The 19,117-nt window shown below is 37.4% G+C and overlaps 1 protein-coding gene across 1 annotated transcript in view; it reads right to left on the bottom strand.

Moving 5' to 3' along the window:
- Nucleotides 1–265: 265 nt before the first annotated feature.
- LCT (lactase) overlaps nucleotides 266–19,117 on the bottom strand; it is a 58,662-nt gene continuing 39,810 nt past the window's right edge. Inside the window, exons 12-17 of the mRNA XM_077153673.1 lie at nucleotides 17,870–18,072; nucleotides 15,999–16,108; nucleotides 15,433–15,567; nucleotides 4,434–4,657; nucleotides 2,835–3,062; nucleotides 266–2,213 (exon numbers count right to left, since the gene is read on the bottom strand). Coding sequence (XP_077009788.1) covers nucleotides 1,993–2,213; nucleotides 2,835–3,062; nucleotides 4,434–4,657; nucleotides 15,433–15,567; nucleotides 15,999–16,108; nucleotides 17,870–18,072 — 1,121 coding nt within the window. The 3' untranslated portion in view covers nucleotides 266–1,992. The remainder of the gene's footprint in view (nucleotides 2,214–2,834; nucleotides 3,063–4,433; nucleotides 4,658–15,432; nucleotides 15,568–15,998; nucleotides 16,109–17,869; nucleotides 18,073–19,117) is intronic.

Here is a 19,117-nt window from a genome sequence, read left to right on the forward strand (position 1 = left end):
ATGTGCATGAGGGCATGTTGATTAGGTGCATAGATACTTATTATTTCTTTTGCTCAGTTACCCCTTTTATTAATATAATGTCCTTTGTTTCGTATATTTCTGAATTTAAAGTCTATGTTGTTATTAGCATAGCTGCCCCCAGCATTTTTTTGGTTACTGCTTGTGTGGAATCTTTTTCCATCCTTCATTTCAACCTATTTGTATCTTTGGGTCTAAAATGAATCTCTTGTAAATAGCATATAGATGGATCATAGTTTTTAATCAATTCTGCCAATCTGCATCTTTTTTTTTTTTTTTTTAGGTGCATGGTCCAGGAATCGAATCCAGGTCTCCCACATGGAAGGCGAGCATTCTACCACTGTATACCCGTGCACCCCAATTTGCATCTTTTGATGGGGGAGTTTAATCCATTACTATTCAAAGTTATAACTGTTAAACCAGTCCTTCAACCATTATATCCTTTGGCTTTTATTTGTCAAATCTATTTTTTTTCTTCTTTTAGTTACCCTTATAGAAATACTTAGTCTGATAATCTTCATTTCTATAAGTTTCCACCAAGCCTCTTCTCCTGTCTTTTCTTTTCAGCCAGCAGAACTACTTTTAGTATTTCTAGTAGGGCACACCTTGGGTTAATGAATTCCTTCAGCTTGTTTATCTGAATATTTAAAACTCTTATTTTTGAAGGACCATTTTGCTGGATAGAGAATTCTTGGCTGGCAGTTTTTTTCTTTTGGTATGTTAAATATATCATACTACTGCCCTCTCATCTCCGTGGTATCTTATGAGAAATCACCTTGTCTTATTTGGCTTCCTTTGTATGTGGTATGTGGTGAACTGCTTTTTTCTCTTGCTGCTTTCAGAATTGTCCCCCCTTTTTTGGCATTTGGTAGTGATTAGTATGTGTTTTGGAGTAGGTGTTTGGAGTTTTTTGTTTGGTTATGTTAGGCTTCTTGGATTTGCAATTTATGTATTTTATAAGAGTTGGGAAATTTTCAGCCATTAGTTCCTCCAGTATTCTTCCTAGCCCTTTTCTCTTTTCTTCTTCTGGAACATCCATGATGCATATGATTAACATGTATGCATATGATTAACATGAACTGCACAATTTTTCTGAGAGCATGCTTAGATTTTTCATTTGTTCTTGTCTGTTCAAATTCAGTTGCTGCATTCTAGTTTGCTGATCCTCTGTTCTGCTTCTTCAAATCTGTCATGTATCTTTCGTATATTTTTCATTTCATTACTGTCTCATTTCTGTAAGATGTTATTTTTCTATGTATTCTTTCAAATTCTTTGTGCTAGTATCTCTTTAGCCATTTCTCTGAATTTGTTTAGGTTAGTTTGAAAATCTTAGATTTAATTATTCCAAAATCTATATATTTTGTTCCTTTGACCAGGTCAGTCTTCCTGTGTTTAATATGCCTTTTGATTTTTTGCTTAAAACTGCTAATATGATTATCTTGATGAGTTTATTTTGAAGATTGTTTTCTCTCTCATGTAGGATTTTGTTGCTGTTTGGTATTGTTTTTAGGCACTTTTTTGACAGTTGGATCATTGGTATTTTCTAGCCAAAGCAGGTCCAGATACCTGTGCAGAAGCTGTATACCACTTCTAATGGGCCCTGGAGTAGGATCTGGAAAGACTGTAAAAGCCCTTCTTTTTCCTGCACTTTCTAGCTTGCCAAGCAGATGGTACTCTTCAGCTACCTATTTTAACCACTGGACCTGTTGAAATGGTGGCACCAGTGGCATCTAACTGGGAGAGTCTTCTCTACTGTGCAAATTCCCAATACCAGGATTAAGATGATGTTTCCATTTTAGTCAGGGACTTGGAATTCTTTAAGATCATGTTAATCTGCAACAGTGCAGAGGGTCTTTACGAAGAAGGTGAGGATGAGCAGAATTCTAAGATCTTAAAAAGAGTTTTTAGAGTGGTAAAGGTGTACAGCAAAACTAGGCCAACTTCACAGAACTTGAGGAGATTGTAACTTAAGGGTTAGAATGAGGAAATGTGACTCAATTCCTGCTGGCTTGATTGTGTTTTCCCTTGCTTAGAGTGAGTACAGTATTTGTATGACAGAAATGCCATGCCACAGACTCCAAGGAGCATGAGAGAAAAAAGTATGTACAAAGCTGTTTGTGCTTCTGTTGTCCCTAGTGTTAGCCCCAGGAACCAAACTTGTTTGTCTCTTACAGGGCTGACAGTAGGTTCATCACCTAGAAGAGAACAAAGGATGGGTTATACTTAGTACTGAATTATTCCTAGATCTGTATTAAGCTGTATTAATAAGCCCCAGTAGATATTTGGAGTATAAAGTCTACAAATGTACCCCAAATCATCAGAGCCAGAGTGAGTTCATTTCTGAGGGTGAAAATATTTATCTTTCATCATATATTATGTGCTTCTGAATGAAGTTAAGCAACTTTATTTTAAGCATCTAGATCCAATTGGATAATTTTCTTATATGTGTATAATATACTTTTCTGGGCATTCAACAAATATTAGGCATCTCCATTGGGCCAGGCACTTTATTTTCAGTCATTTTATTTGATGCTTTAAACTTCCCAGAGGCATTTGTGTAATGTCTTGCTTAAGGTCACACAGCATATTAGTGACAGAGCTGGAAGAAGAATCTAGATCTGCTAGTTCCCAGACCAGGGCTCTAGTTTCTAGGAGTATCCTTTGTTCTATCAAAGAATGCCTGGAACATTCAAAGGAAATAAATATTGGTTGAATGAGTAAAGGGGATGAAGAGGCAGGGAAGAATGTAATAAACCTGAAGAAAATTTTCTAAAGAAGGTTCTTTAGCTAAGTCCTTGCCCAGAGCTACCTCTCACCTTCTGGCTGGAGACACAGGTGAGGCCCCACAGCAGGGTCAGGGAAGCCATTGCACCGTACTATGGAGGCATAGAACTTGGCAGACTCTTTGGGGATCCTTGGCAGAGAAGGGTCCGTATAGTTCACAAAATGCAGACCAAACCTTTCTGCGAAGCCTGTGGCCCACTCAAAGTTGTCCATCACACTCCAAACCGTGTATCCTCGAAGGTCCACCTTATCCTGCACAGCTGCCAAACACAGAGGCTCAGGTATGAACATTCATCTAATAACACATTCTTTTGTCAGGCCTGCTGAAGCTATATTTGCCCACAGCTCTCAGTTCAGACCTGCCAGGTAGTGTGTTTTAATTTTAGCTGTTTGAAAAAGCAGCACCATCCTTTGGATGTGATGTCTGTGGCTGGAACTGTAGAGCCTCAAAAGTATCTTTCTAAAAGGCTTAGCCTTGAATGGGAGTCAATAACTGCAGATTAAATTAATCCTACTTGGTCATCTACTGTCCTCTCTGTTGTGTATCTTAGAATATTGCTCCTGGTTAACACCTTAAAAGTATTAATACTCTTCCCTATAGAAAATATGTGGTCCTTGGAAAAGCTTTTCATTGAAATAGTTTTTTTTTTAAATCATTTCCTTTGGCTGGCACAATTAAAAATAATTGAGGTAAAATTCATATAACATAAATTAATCATTTTAAAGTGAAAAACTCCGTGGCATTTATTATACTTACACTGTTGAACGACTACCATTACTAACTGGTTCCAAAGCATTTCTATCACTCCGAGGTAAAATCCCATACCCATAAAGCAGTTTCTCTTCATTCCCTTCTCCTAGCCTGTGGCAAGCACAAATCCACTTTTTATTTCTACTCTGGATATTTCATATGAATGGAATGATATATGTGACCTTTTGTTCTTCGCTTATTTCACACAGCACAGTGTTTTGGAGGTTTATCCACATTGTAGCATAAATCAATACTTTATTCCTCTTAATGGCTGAATAAATGTTCCACTGTATGTATACATCACAATTTATTCATCCACTCCTCTGACGATGGGCCTGTGGGCTGTTACCTACTTTTGGCTATCGTTTATAGTGCGCCAGTGGACATACCTTTGCAAGTACTTGTGGAATACCTGTTTCAATTCTGTTGGGTACACACTTGCTCATTCAGCATTATTTATTGTTTGCATCCCTCATAGTTCCGTCCCAAGTTGTCTTTCTGAGTTGGACAGAACTTTTGCTTCGGGAAATAAAGGCCCTGCAGAGAACCACCCATCTACTCTCCCTGGAGTCCTGACATCCTAAGGATAGTGCTGCTGTTCGGAGACATCAGAGACGTTAAAGGGGAGCAATTCACTCAAGCCAGGAACTGCTGTCTAGCTCCTATCAGGCACTTGAGTTTACTTACTGAGCTTAGATCTAGGAGGGGAAAACTCAAGTGCTGCTTCAAATAGGCAAATACCCAATAGAAGGCCAAGCTTCATCTTTTTCTTGTTACAGTGGCACTGGGGTTCACTGATACAGCACTACCCTACTGCAGATGTTAGCAGATATTTCCAATGGTGAAAGGTGCTGTCAAGGCAGGGATGGGCCCATGATACCTTTGAGTGCCTCGTTGATGTAGCTGCGGAGATAGTAAATCCTTGCAGTGTCTTTGAGGTCTGCTTCTCCCCGCTGGGACACTCCATTCTCTGTGACATAAATTGGAGGGTTGTTGTATTCTTCCTTTAACCAATTCAGGATCTTCCTGAAGCCAAAAGGTGTCATTTTCAACCAGAAGGAGCCAGAATCTGGCCAAGATCGATCTGTGATGGAGGCAACTCCCCTAGTAGTTCAAAAAGCAAAGATTAGGGGAATCCAATCAGCCAAGATGAAAGTATGGAGAAGCTCATGGCATCTTTGTGGGCATGTGTGCACCCACCCCACTGGTGCAGTGTGAAACCAGCCTGTGCTGTCATTGTGGGCTGCTGGCCCTGTTCCACATACTGAAATGCCTATATGTTAGTATCAACCTAACAGGTAAATAGCCTGAAGGACTGAACCAGGACACTCATCTCTGGGTCACTGTTCAAGAACTTGCCCTGCACACAGAAGCAGCTTGCAGAGAGCTAAAACAGCGTAAGAAACAAAGTGACCTAGGGCAAAAATTACTGGCTTCAAGATGCAACAGGGCACCTAGACAGGGAAAAGTATACTTCATAGGGAGAAGAAGGGATATCCAGATCCTTGTAAGTGGGGGAAATCCTAAGATCATAAGTGCCTGCCCAGGACTAGATGTAGTAGGGCTAAACTCTGAAGGAGAGCACCAGTAAAATTAGGCCAATTTGCAAAGAAAGTGAAAGATGTTTTTATACATTAGTTTGTTTGATTTGTTGGCTCTTGTCATTGAAGGAAATCTCTGTCATATTACAAACTACATAAAAACTTGGAATAAATTCCAGAGTTAATACATTAAAATATTAAAATGTACAAGTGTGCAACAAAAGATCACAAGATGAACAAAAAGAAATGATGGCACATCTAAAGGAACAAGATAAAACTTTAGAAACCATCAGCAAAAACACCATAGGACATACCAGACTCAAACACTTCAGTATGTTCAAAGACCTAAATTAAAACACAATTAAAGAAATAATAAATCATGAAAATTATATATGAATGTGAGAATTAAAAAAGACAAACATAAAAAGGAATCAAACAAGATTTGTGTACTAGGCAAGAAACATCTTTCTAGAAGCTCCAGAAAACAGCTAAAGGATTACAGAAATGGAATGAACACCAATGAAAAGGCCACTTATGCCCTGGCTAGCCCCTCCCACACCACCTCACTGCCTCCTGGTGGAGCAGCCCATGCTTCCAGTACCGATCCTTGTTCATGGTTCAAAGAGCAAAGTAAGCCCTGAGAGTAACTCTGGAAGTACATTTGTCTTGCCCCATCTATCTAGTGGTAGCTTGAGGGATTAGCTGCTCTAGACCTTGTGTTTCATGTAGGAGGCAGCTCATTGAGCTCTCCCTTCAGAATTCTCTAGGAAAATAGTTCAATCATGCTGCCTGGAGCAAGGGATAGTTGGCTGGAGGGCAAACAGTGCAGTGTCCAGGAACATGAAGAAATTGTTTCCTGAGGAAGAGGGGACATTTATATCCATGTAAACAGGGATTCCCAGGGCCATACACACAAACTCAGGATAACCGAGGTGTGTGCAAAAAGGAACAGGGAAGGTCCTATACTTTGACCTGGAGCTATTCTCCAAACTCATTGTATGGGTAACTCCTATAGGTGCAGAAATCAATCTGCAAAGACTAGGAAAGGTGTTTTCTATTTTTCCATTCTTCCTCTTATTCTTTTTCTTCTCTTCCTCATCCTCAAAGTCTAAATTACTGATAGTCCAGGAAAGGAGAAGATTAAAGCATTAGAAATCATCAATGATAAGGCCCAGACCTAGGACATACCAGACAAAAACTTAAAAAAAGGGCCTAAATATACTCAAAGAACTGAAACAGGAAATAGATGACAAAATAGCAATAGAGAGCTGGAAATTATGAAAAGAAACCAAAGCTGAAGATCACAGTGGCAAAAATTAAAAATTCCCTGGAGATGACTAACCACAGATTGGAGCTGGCAGAAGAGTCAGTGGTAAGACAAGTCAACCAGTTTGAGGAGCAGAAAGAAGAAAGAATGAAGAAAAGTGAACAGAACATAAGGAACTTGTGGGACACCAGCAAGCATACCACTCTATGCATTATGTGAGTTTCTGAAGGAGCACAAAGAGAGGAGAAGAGAGAACATTCAAAGAAATGATGGCTGAAACTGTCATATATTTAACAGAAGGAACAAATATACAAGTCCAAGATGCTCAAAAACTCAAAACAAGGTAAATCCAAAGTAGACCCATACCTTGCAATGTTATAATCAAACTATCAAATGCCAAAGATAGAGAATTCTGAAAATCACAAGAGAGATGCAGTGTATCACAAGGGAGTGCCAACAATATTAAGTGTGATTTCTCATCAGAAATCATTTAGGGAGGCAGTGGGAAGTCATATTTAAAGTGTTGAAGGCAAAAAACAAAACAAAAACAAGAATTATGCATCCAGTAAAATTTTCTTTCAAAAATAAGGGAGGCAGGGGATTCAGTGGTAGAATGCTCACCTGCTATGTAGGAGACCTAGGTTCAATTCCTAACCCATGCACACAAAAAATAAAATGAGGGAGGGATTAAAACATTCCCATATAAACAAAATATGAGGAAGTCTGTTGCCACTAGGCTAACCTACAAAAAAATGCTAAAGGGAGTTCTGAAGGTTGAAAGGAAAGGACACCAGACAATTAACTGAATCCATGTGAGGAACGAAAGATCTCCAGTAAGGATAATGACATGATAAATTACAAGTACTATTGCATTTCTCTATTTGTAAATCCACTTTTGACATCCTATAGGATCTAAAAGGCAAATACATAAAATGTAAATATAAACATAGTTTTGAACTCAATGTATAAATTTGTTATTCATGACAACTATATAAAGGTGGGGTACAGTGGTGTATACAAACAGTTTGTATATGCTACTGAGTTGTTAAATTGATATAAAAGCAAACAAAATTGTTATATTCTTAGGATGTTAAGTTTAAGTCCTGTGGTAACCACAAAGAAAATATAGACCATACAAACTTATAGAGGCAGAAAGTAGGGTATGTTAGTGGCGAGAGGCAGAGGCATTGGAGAGAGAATGCAAAATGGGTATAGTTTGTTTGGGTGAAGGGAATGTCATAGTAATGGATGGTGGTGAGGGTACTGCAACGTTATGAATTCGATGAACCCCACTGAATGGCATGCTTAGGAGAGGTTATATATTTCAACAATTTAAAAAATTAAAAAGAAACTAAAGAGATAATTAAATGCAATACAAGATACTGGATGGGATCTAAGAATGGAAGAGAACAGTCTCAAAGGGACATTATTGGGACATAATAAAAAACCAGAATACAGAATATAAGCTTTAGATCAGCGTTAAATTTCTTGAACTTAATTTCTTGCACTTAAAGGTGACTACATAAGTGAATATCCCTATTCACAGGAAATGTACATGGAAAAATTATGTGTTCAGGAAGTATGTGTACAACCTGTTCTCAAATGTTCAGAAGATAGATATTTAAATAAACATTAAGATAGACAAAAGGTAGATAGAATGATATAGCAAAGGTGGTAACGTTAATTGGTAGACCTGGGTATTTGGGGTGGGGAGGATGTTGGAGTTCTCTGTATATTATTATTATTATTGTTCTTGCAATAGTACTGTAAGTTGAAACTATTTCAAAATTAAAAAAAAAAATCAAACAGAGCTATAGGAGTTGAAATCCACATAACTGAAATAAAAAATTTCCAAAAGGGTTTCACAGCAGATATGTAATGTCAAAAGGAGTCAGTGAACTTTAAGATAATTCTAAATGACTCATGCTGAGGAGCAGAAAGAAAAGTGAATGAAGAAAAGTAAACAGAGTCTAAGAGACCTGTGGGATACCTCAGTCATAGCAACATATCCATTATAGGAGACTCAGAGGGAGAAGAGAGAAAGGGGAGAAATATATTCAAAGAAATAATGGCAGAAACCCTCCTATTTAATGAAAGACATTAATATACATGTTCAAGAAGCCAGTGAACCTCATAATAGGATACACTTGAAGAACTTCACATCCAGACATGTTATAATGGAACTGTTGAATGCCAAAGACAATTCTGAAAGCCACAAGACAAAAGAAATATGTCACTTACAAGGGAGCCCCAATAAGATTAAGTGATGTGTTCTTATCAGAAACAATGCAGGCAAGAAAGCAATGGATGAAATATTTAAAATGCTGCAAGAAAAAATTGCCAACAAATTTTATATCCCGTGAGAACACATTCAAGTAAGAGGGAGAGATTAAGATATTCCCAGAAAACAAAAGCTGTAGGAGTGCATCACCAATAGACTTGCCCTAAAAGCAATGTCAAAGTGAGTTCTTCAATACATACAATAGAATATTATTCAAATGTAAAAAGGAATGAAATCCTATTAACTGTGACAACATGGACAAACCTTGAAGACTTCATGAAAACTGAATTAAGGCAGACACAAAAGGACAAATATTGTATGATCTCACTGATTTGAAACAATTAGAATAAGCAAACTCATAGAGTAAGAATACAGTAAGAATAACTAGAATACAGGTTACCAGGGGGATGGGGTGGGGAATAGGGAATAGGACTTAAGGCTTAAAATGTATAGGGTACCTATTTGTAATAGTGGAAATGTTTTGGTAATGGATGGTGGTAATGGTAGCACATTGTGAATGCAATTAACAACACTGAAATACATATCTGAATATGATTAAAAGGGGAAATGTTTGACTGTATATGGTAACAGAAAAAAAATTTTAATCCATGACACTATACTATACAAACAGCAAATCCTAAATTAAATCAAGATATCAATTGTAATAAATGTTCCATACCAATCAGGTTGTTGTTGGGTTGCTGTATGAGAATCCTGTGTTTATGCATGATTTTTCTGTAAAACCACAACTTCTCTAATTAAAAAAAATGAATGAAAATAAAGTGAGTTCTTCAGATCAAAAGGAAAGCACACTAGATAGATCAAAGTGCCATAAATAAAGATCTTCAGTATAGGTACTGAAGTATAGGTATAGGTTCCCTATACGTGGGTAATTATCAATTCCAGTACTATTGTTATGTGCTTTTGATATGTAACTCCACTGTGTACTTCTTACAGGATCTAATATTCAAATTCATAAAAAGTAGTGATAAATCTATAACTATGGAGTGGTTTGTATACAGATGTAATTTGTAACAAATATAACAAAAAGGCGGGGGGGTGGGAGGGAATAGGAAGAAAGGTTATGTATGGCATTGAAGTTAAGCAAATCAAATGTGAATGTTATGCATTTAGGATGTTTACTTTAAGGCCCAGGGAATCCACAAAGAAAATACCTGAAAAATATAAACTGAAGGAAATGAGAAGAGACTCAAATAAATAGATATGAAAGAACTAAAATACAATAAATCAAATAGATATTAAAGTAGCTAGTAATGGGGGTCAAAAATATACAAGACTTACAAACTGCAAGTAGCAAAATGACAGAAGAAAGTCCTTTATTATCAGTACTTTGAATGTAAACAGGTTAAAGTCTCCAGTCAAAAGATAGAGATTGGCCAAATGAATAAATCAGCATTACCCCTCCAAATGTTGTTTATAAAAGTCTCACCTTAAAAAAACACAAATAAATTGAAAGTAAAAGGATGGAAAAAACATTCTAAGCAAATAGTAATCACAGGAGAGATATGAGGAACATACTAATATCAGATAAAACGTACCTTAAGTAAATATTCTTACAAGGACAAAGAAGGACCTTCATACTGATAAAGGGGACAATTCAACAAGAAAATGTAACATTTAAAATTATATATGCACCTGACAGCCGAGCCTCAAACTATGTGAAGAAAATGTTGACAGATTTGGAGGGAAAACTAGATGATTCTGAAATATTACTAGGAGATTTAGCTAGAACATCAATACAGAAGATCAGTAATAAAATAGAAGACTTAAAATGATAACTATAAACCAACTAGACCAACAAAAATATATAAAACTTCACCCAACAAGAGCAAAACATATATTCTTCTCTAGTGCACATATCATTTCCAAGATATATTATGTGTTAGGTCACAAAACAAGTATACATAAGGTTAAAATATTGAAATAATAAAACGTACCTTCTCCAACCATAATGAAATGAAGCTAGAAATCAATTAGCAGGGAAAATTTGAAAACTAAAAAATTATGTAGAAATTAAACCCCATACTCAAACAACCAATAAAATAAAGTCACAAGAGAAATTAGGAAATATCTAGACATGAACGAAAATGACAGCACAACATAACCAAAAGTTACAGGATGCAGCAAAGACAATACTGAGAGGGGAATTTATAGCTTTAAATACTAATATTTAAAAAGAAGCAAATCAAAGACCTAACTTAACATATGGAGAAACAAGAAAAAGAAGAGCAATTAAACACAAATTTGAAAAGAAATCCTTCAACTCAACAACAAAAAATCCAAATTACCCAATTTAAAAATGGGCAAAAGACTTGAATAGACATTTCTCCAAAGACAATATACAAAATGGCCAAAAAGCACATGAAAAGATGCTCAACATCAGTAGCCACCAGGAAAATGCAAATTAAAACCACAATGAGATACCATTTCACAACCACTAAAATGGATACTATTAAAGAAACAAAATAACAAGTGTCAGGCTGTGGAGAAGGAGGAACAGTCATTCATTGCTGGTGGTGATGTAAATGGGGTAGACACTGTGGAAGCATGCAACAACATGGATGAACCTTGACATTCTGTTGAGTGAAATTAATCAGACAAAAGGACATATTGCATGAGTTCACTAACATGAACTAATTACACTATGTAAACTCATGGACATATAATTTAGAACATAGGTTACCAGGTGATAGAATGAGACTGGAGAATGGGGAATTGTTACCTAATAGGTACAGAATTTTTAATTAGGTTGAATTTAATGAGTGGAAATGGATAGAGATTATGGTAGCATATTACTGTGCACATAATTAACAGTGCTGAATTGATTTGTGAATGTGGTTGATAGGGGGAGTTTAGAGTCACATATTCCACCTGAAGAAAAGCCAAACATGGGACTCATAACTCAGTAACTCTTGTGGCGGATGTTGACTGTGATTAACAGTACAAATGTAAAAAATTTCCTCCGTAAACCATAATATATGTATGCAATTATTACAGTGAGTTAATAACAGAATGGTATATGGGGAGAAACACACCTATTGCAAACTGCAGACTATAGTTAAGAATAATATCTTAGTATTTTTTCATCAACAGTAACAAAGGTATGACACCAACACTAGGGATCAACGATGGGGTGGGGATAAAGAGAATGGGATGTTTTTGGTTTTCTCTTTTTATTCTCCTTTCTTTGAGTACTGAAAATGCTCTAAAATTGACTGTGGTGATGAATGAACAACCATGTGATGGCACTGTGAGCAACTGAATGTATACTTTGGATGGACTGTATAGTGTGTGAATATCTTCTCAATAAAATTGCATATAAAATAGCATGAACAACAACAAAAGTGGGACCTGATGGTTTCACTGGTGAAGCTCATCAAACATTTCAAGAAAAATTAACACCAATCCTGCTCAAATTTTTTCAATAAATTAAAGAGGAAGGAACAGTTCCTACCTCATTCTGTGGGGCTAGCATCACCTTAATACCAAAGTCTGATAAGGATAGCACAAAAAAGAAAATTACAAACCAATATCCTTCATGAATATAGATGCAAAAACTCCTCAACAAAATACTAACAAAATCCTGCAGTGCTTTACAGCATTATAGGCCATGAGCAAGTGGGATTATTTCCAGGAATGCAAGGTTATTTTGACCTAAGAAATCCAATAACGTGGTATCTAATACACCACATTAATAGAACAAAGGGAATAAAAACACGATCATTTCACCTGACTCAGTGAAAGTATTTGACAAAATCCACCATTCCTTATTGATAAAAACTGTAAGATACAGGAATAGAAGGAAAAATTCTTAACATGATAAGAATATAAGGAAAAACCACAGTTAACACCTGTGCTGGTTTGAAAGGATGTATATCCCCTAGAAAAGCCATGTTTTAATCCTAATCCCATTTCATAAAGGTAGCATAAACCCTATTCAATACTGTATCTTTGAAACTGTAATCAGATCATCTCCCTGGAGATGTGATTTAATCAAGAGTGGTTGTTAAGCTGGATTAGGTGACGACATGTCTCCACACATTTGGGTGGGTTTTGATAAGTTTCTGGAGTCCTATAAAACAGGAAACATTTTGGAGAATAAAAGCAATTCAGAGAGAGCAGAGAATGCTGCAGCACCATAAAGCAGAGAGTCCACGAGCCAGTGACCTTTAGAAATGAAGAAGGAAAATGCCTCCCAGGGAGCTTCGTGAAACCAGAAGCCAGGAGAGAAAGCTAGCGGATGATGCCATGTTTGCCATATGCCTTTCCAGATGAGAGAGAAACCCTGAACTTCACTGGCCTTCTTGAACCAAGGTATCTTTCCCTGGATGCCTTTGATTGGACATTTCAAAAACCGGTTTTAATTGGGACATTTTCTCAGCCTTAGAACTGTAAACTAGCAACTTATTAAATTCCCTTTTTTTAAAAGCCATTCCGTTTCTGGTATATTGCATTCTGGCAGCTAGCAAAATAGAACAACACCATATTTAATGGAAAAAGACTGGAAGTTTTCCCCCTTAAAATCAGGAAACAAAACAAGGAGGCCAACTGTTAGCATTGTTATTCAACATTGTACCGGATGGTCTAGTTGGAGCCATTAGTCAAAAAAAAAAAGAAAGAAAGAAAATTGAAAAAAAAAAAAAACAAGAAATAAAAGGTATTCAAATTAGAAAGGAAGAAGTAAAACAAACTATTTGCAGATGACATGATTATATATATTAAAAATCTTGATAAAGCCACAACAAAGCTATTAGAGATACTAAACAAATTCAGCAAAGTGGCAGGGCATATGATCAACACTCAAAAATCAGTGGTGTATGTATACACTATGAAAATCTGAAATGGAAATCAAGAAAACAATTTCATTTGCAATAGCAAATATGAGTCAAATATGTAGCAACAAACCTAATCAAGGATGTAAGGAACTTGTACAGAGAAAACCACTAAACATTGCTAAAAGTAATCACAGAAGAGCTAAATAAAAGGAAGGACATTCTGTATTCATGGATTGAAAGACTAAATATTGTTAAGATGTCAATTCTACTGAAAGTAATTTACAGATTCAACACAGTCCCAATAAAAATTCCAACAATTTTCTTTGCAGAAATGGAAAAGCCAATCATCAAATTTATATGGAAAAGCAAGGGGCTGCAATTAGCCAAAACTATCATGAAAAAAAAGTTGGAGAATTCACTCTCTATTTCAAAATAGCATAGTACTAGCAAAAGGACAGGCTTATAGTTCAATGGAAGCAAAATGAGAGTTCAGAAATCAACCCTTGCTTTTATGGCCAGCTGACTGTTGACAAGGGGATCAAGACTATTCAATTAGGAAAGAACAGTCTCTTCAACAAATGGTCCTAGGGAAACTGGATATCCATATGCAAGAGAACTAAGGAGGACCGCTACTTCACAAAAACCAACTTAAAATGGATAGAAGATCTAAATATAAGAACAAAGACTTTAAACTCCAAGAAGAAAACATAAGGTAGTATCTTCAGGACCTTGTGTTAAGCAATGGTTTCTTAGACTTTACAGCCAAAGCACACAAGCCACAAAATAAAAAATAGATAAATTGGGTCTCATCAAAATTAAAAACTTTTGTGCATCAAAGGAATTAATCATTAAAGTGAAATGGCGCAAGCCTACACAATGATAGAAAATATTTGGAAACCATATATCTGATTAGAGTTTAATATCCAGAATATATAAAGAAATCCTACAACTTAACAATAAAAAGATAAACAACCAATTTAAAAATAGGCAAAAAACTTGAATAGACATTTCTCCAAAGAAGATATACAAATGAATGAGTAAACAAAATGCGGTATATACACACAATGTAATATTATTCAGCCTGAAAAAGAAATGAAGTTCTGATACATGCAACAACATGGATGAACTCTGAAGATAGCGTGTTGAGTGAAATAAACCAGAACCAAAAGAACATTATGGTATGGGCTCACTGATATATGAAATAATTAGAATAAACAAACTCATAGAGTCAGAATCTAGAATACAGATTACCAGGACATGGGTTGGGAGTAGGAAATAGGGAGTCTAGGCCTAAAATGCACAAGTTTCTAGGTGAGATGATAAAAAAGTTTTGGTAATAGCTAGTGGTGAGGGCAGTTAACATTGTGAACACAAATAACAGCATTGAATTACATATTTTAATATGGTTAAAAGCGGAAATTCTAGGTTAAATGTATAATACTAGAACAAAAATTTAAAAAAAAACCTCCATGGAACTGCACAACACAAACAGTGAACTCTAAGTTAAACATGAACTATAGTTAATAGTACAATTATAAAAATGTACCTTCAACAAGTGTAACAAATTTTCCACATCAATGCAAGGGTTAATAATAGGGTGATATATGGGAATCCTACGTTTTATGCATGATTGTTCTTTTTATTTGGCATGGACAGGCATGATTGTTCTTTTAACCTACAACTTCTCTAAAGAAAAAAAAGCAAGAAAAGAAAAATATTTTTCTTAAAATGTTTTAAAAAGCCAAACATGTCTGTCTTAATGGATACACCTTGGAAATTTTAGCCCTGCATCAACCTCAGAATGTTGGAGACTTTTATTGGGCCTTCACAAGTTGGCAACCATCTTGCAAACCCTAGGATATATGGCATGAGGTACAAAACTTCAAATCTGGGAAAGCCTTGAAGGGAGAGCTGGGCAAAAAGAAGCATCTTTCTTTCCTTTCCAAGGCTACTCCTGGCACCATGTCAATAAGTTTACCGGTCTGCAGGCTTACCTGTCTGCATCAAAGGAGGAGACCCAAGATGGAAAGTCAAGGTTGTAGGCCAGGACAGTGGTGTAGTGATTGAACCCAAAAAAGTCATAGGTGCCACTGATCCTTCTCTTCTCACTCTCTGTAAATTCTGGGAGCCTGGGTAGAAGAAACCATTAAGAACAAGGGACTTCAGGAATAATATACTTTGGAGAAGAGAACGTGCTGGGGTGACGTGTGGGGAATAACATTTCCAGGTGGTGCAAAAATCAATTGATTCCTCCTACATGGACTGCAAACCTCGCTTCACTCTGTATTTATAAGACCCTCCTTTTTAGTTAGTAAAATGAAACTTCAAGTTACTTGTCAAGCACAGAGTAGTGCCGGGTCTTGGGCTAAGAGAGTTATACACATGATCATGTTTAATTTTCCAAGGAAGCTCTAGATAAAGTAACTTGCCTAGAACATGCCTCTCATCCTCCAAAGCCCATGCTCTCCACTGTGTGGTCCAACCAGAAGCCTCAGTTTGGTATCACAGACCAAATCTCCTCCAACCCACTCCTGGCAGAGTGTGGGCACCAGAACCTTACCGAGACTTGTTGAGGCCAGCGTCAAAGCTTCTGCCACGGATCCGTGTCTTCATCACCTCATTGTAATCTCCGTTTTTGAAAATAGGATGTGCAAACCAGCCTCCCATAAACTGTTGATGGGGATGGGAGAACAATCACAACAGTCAGCAGGTGGGCAGACCAAGAGACAGCAATGTCTCTGCTCAGGAGACACTGATCTCAGAAGGCCCTCTTTCTTCCCAACCCCAAAGGTCAGCTCTCACTTCCTCTGTAGCAGTTTGCATGCTGCAGCTTATATACCCACAGGTCTTTTTACTTGTGTTTGTCTCCTTAACTGCACATTCATTGAAGGCAGGGTCATGTTCCTAACAAATCCATCTTGAGGTGAAATTAACTGAATTGAGTCCTGGCCCTGGCGCTCATTAACTTGTCTTGCTGGCCTCTGGTATGTTCTGCAGAAGGGGAAGACCAGGCCATGAACCTTTCAGGCCCATGATTCTCCTCTTACAATAGAGTCTCAGCCAGCAAAGACTTTTTGAACCAACGTCCTATCCTGGTCCTTCCTCATTAAAGTGCTAAAGAATCAACCAGAACGTTCTGGGGAGAAGTGAATAGGAAGGATTTCTTGAATGTCCAGGCAACAGATAATTCTTCATGGGCTTTGGATTCACAGCACTAAAGCTGGGGACGCTTTTCATCCTCTATTCTTTAGTGAAGTCTAGTCCATGCTTACCTGTATGTGAAATACATGGACCCCTTAAATGCTCTGATGTGGAAGTACTGAAAGGCTTCTTTTGTCTCTCCAAATCCCCTCCCCACACTCCCCTGCAGCTAACGCCTAAAATGTGAGATGGAGGTAGCTTTCCATTTCATCAAAAATGGACCTTGCAAAGCACATATCCTGATATAAAAAAGGCTCAAATGTACTCTAAGGTAACAACAAAAAAAGATTTTTTCATGGAAGCTGACTTTAATAGGGGATATGCATATCATCATCCTCAGTTGTTCTTTCAGTTCTTTGATAATGATACTATAGGTTCAATCTAATGACTACGGCCTAACATTCCTGAGGTTCAGAAGTGGGATTTCAATAAAACAAATTATTGCTCTAATTCACCAGTTCTTTGAGTCCAAAAGGATAGATGTGGTTATTTAGCTCCAACTCTTTTCCCCAGTTGGCTAGCAAATTGGAATATTAGGCTCTTGTTTGCATTTACAAATTTGACCACCTCTGTCAAGCTCTCTTGTAAAGAGTTTGGCAAACCAAGAGAGTCAGAGTACCACTGTCTGCCAGGCTCCTCCACAGAGCCCAAAGTAGGAACCTGCCAGGAGGGAGGGAGAGAGGGACAGAGGGAGAGAGGGAGAACGGGAAAAAGGGAAAGAGGGAAATAGGGAGAGTGGGAGAAAGAAGGAACACTAATGAGTTTCACAGAATTTAAAGCCCCAAACTTAGGGAAATCTTAGGAGTAAACAGAATTAGATGACAACACTTACACATGAAGAAGGACATTGCAGCCCAGCTCTGTTAGATATTACAATAAAATCAGAGAAACTGAAGAGATGTAATTTCTTTCTATTAATTACTTTCAAACCAATATTACACCAGTAAGGCTTACAAGTACAAATAATTTTTTTTTCAGCTTAAAAGAATTGTAACTCTCAAAGAACTTATAATTATCACCACAGCAAATCTGTGAGGTGAATGGGGCATTTCCATTTTATAAACGAGAAACATGTACAAAACGTTTTCCCGAGCTCAAAGAATTAGTTAACAGCAAAATGGGCCCTAAATCCTAAATCTTTAATTCACCCTCTAATTCTATTTTCATTAACCCGTGACAGGAGGGGGAAATAGGCAAGAATAAGAATAGTGCCTGCAGGAAAAAACAGACCTGCACATATCTCCTGGCTGCTTCCACATCCTCCTGGTTGGAGGGGTCCCTGGGCTCAGCCCAGTCACTGTTGATGGTGATAGAAATTATGCCACCTTGACTGGCGCGATACACGTCGTTGTATAGATGCCAGGCCTCAGCATGGGCCTTTATTAGATTGTGGCCAACAATGTAAGGAGCAGTGCCAGGCCTAAAGGAGATTCCTGGAAACACACACATGGATGTCAATGGAGAATGAATGGGGTCAAGAGTGTTATGCTTTGCCTACAGATGTCTACTGTGTGTTTGGGAAAAAGGGTACAGATTTTGGAGTTAGGAAGACTAGAATTCAAATTCTGATTCTACCTCTTACAGGCTGGCTATGTAACTTTGAGTGAGTGATTTAGCCTTTTAGTTTCTTCCTAAGTAAAATGGGTGGTACATGGAAGAATCAAACTAAGTTTAGCTCTCACAAAGGTGACTCAGGCAAGGAAAGAGGGGGGAGGGGCATCTGATGCAAGCTTAGAATTGGTGAAAATCCTTAACGCCCAGGGTCATGAAAAAATGTAAACCATAATCCATCTTGGATCTAATCCCCCATAATCAAAGGGGGAACCTTTGGCAGTTAAGTTGAAATTAGTTAGATTTCTCATATAGGCTGTAACCTCTGGAGTATCCAATCAATGGAGAAACAGGGAGGGTTCGTGGGTTAGGCACAGGTATAACTGTCTTGGCGTTATATTGTTTGATGCACCAGCCAGCCACCATTTTGTGTCCGGCTAGGCACCTGTCCTTGCAAGATCGTGAATAACTTCTTTTCTCCTCCCCAGTTGGATAAGCATTTGTTCTCCTGCAGGTATGGCTTTCTTTCTAATAGTACAGAGTTCCAATCAGAAGGAAATAAATAGCATATGAGAAACACAAAGCACCATGTCTGGTAGAGAGAAGTTGCTCCTGTTCCCCCTCCCCAGACAGTGGCTCATATGTTTCAGGCAAAGTTCCCAGAATAGTGTATGCCTCAGAAACTAACATTCTGGGGCTCTTTGGGGCCTACTGTGAAATTAGGGTTGAAGATATAGCTGATGCTAGTGGCTGACAAAATTTTTGAAAGCAAATGTTATGAGGTCCCCTTTTAGGTGCAGGAGCACCTAAACCAAAATGCCAACCAAGTACTGATGGGAGATGCATCTGATAATAAGATCCCCCCCATGGATCTTTCTAGCATTTACATGTGCTTTTAAGGAATAACGTAGATAAATATAAGTTTAT

Source organism: Tamandua tetradactyla, chromosome 3 (genome assembly GCF_023851605.1).
Source record: "Tamandua tetradactyla isolate mTamTet1 chromosome 3, mTamTet1.pri, whole genome shotgun sequence".
Taxonomy (NCBI): domain Eukaryota; kingdom Metazoa; phylum Chordata; class Mammalia; order Pilosa; family Myrmecophagidae; genus Tamandua; species Tamandua tetradactyla.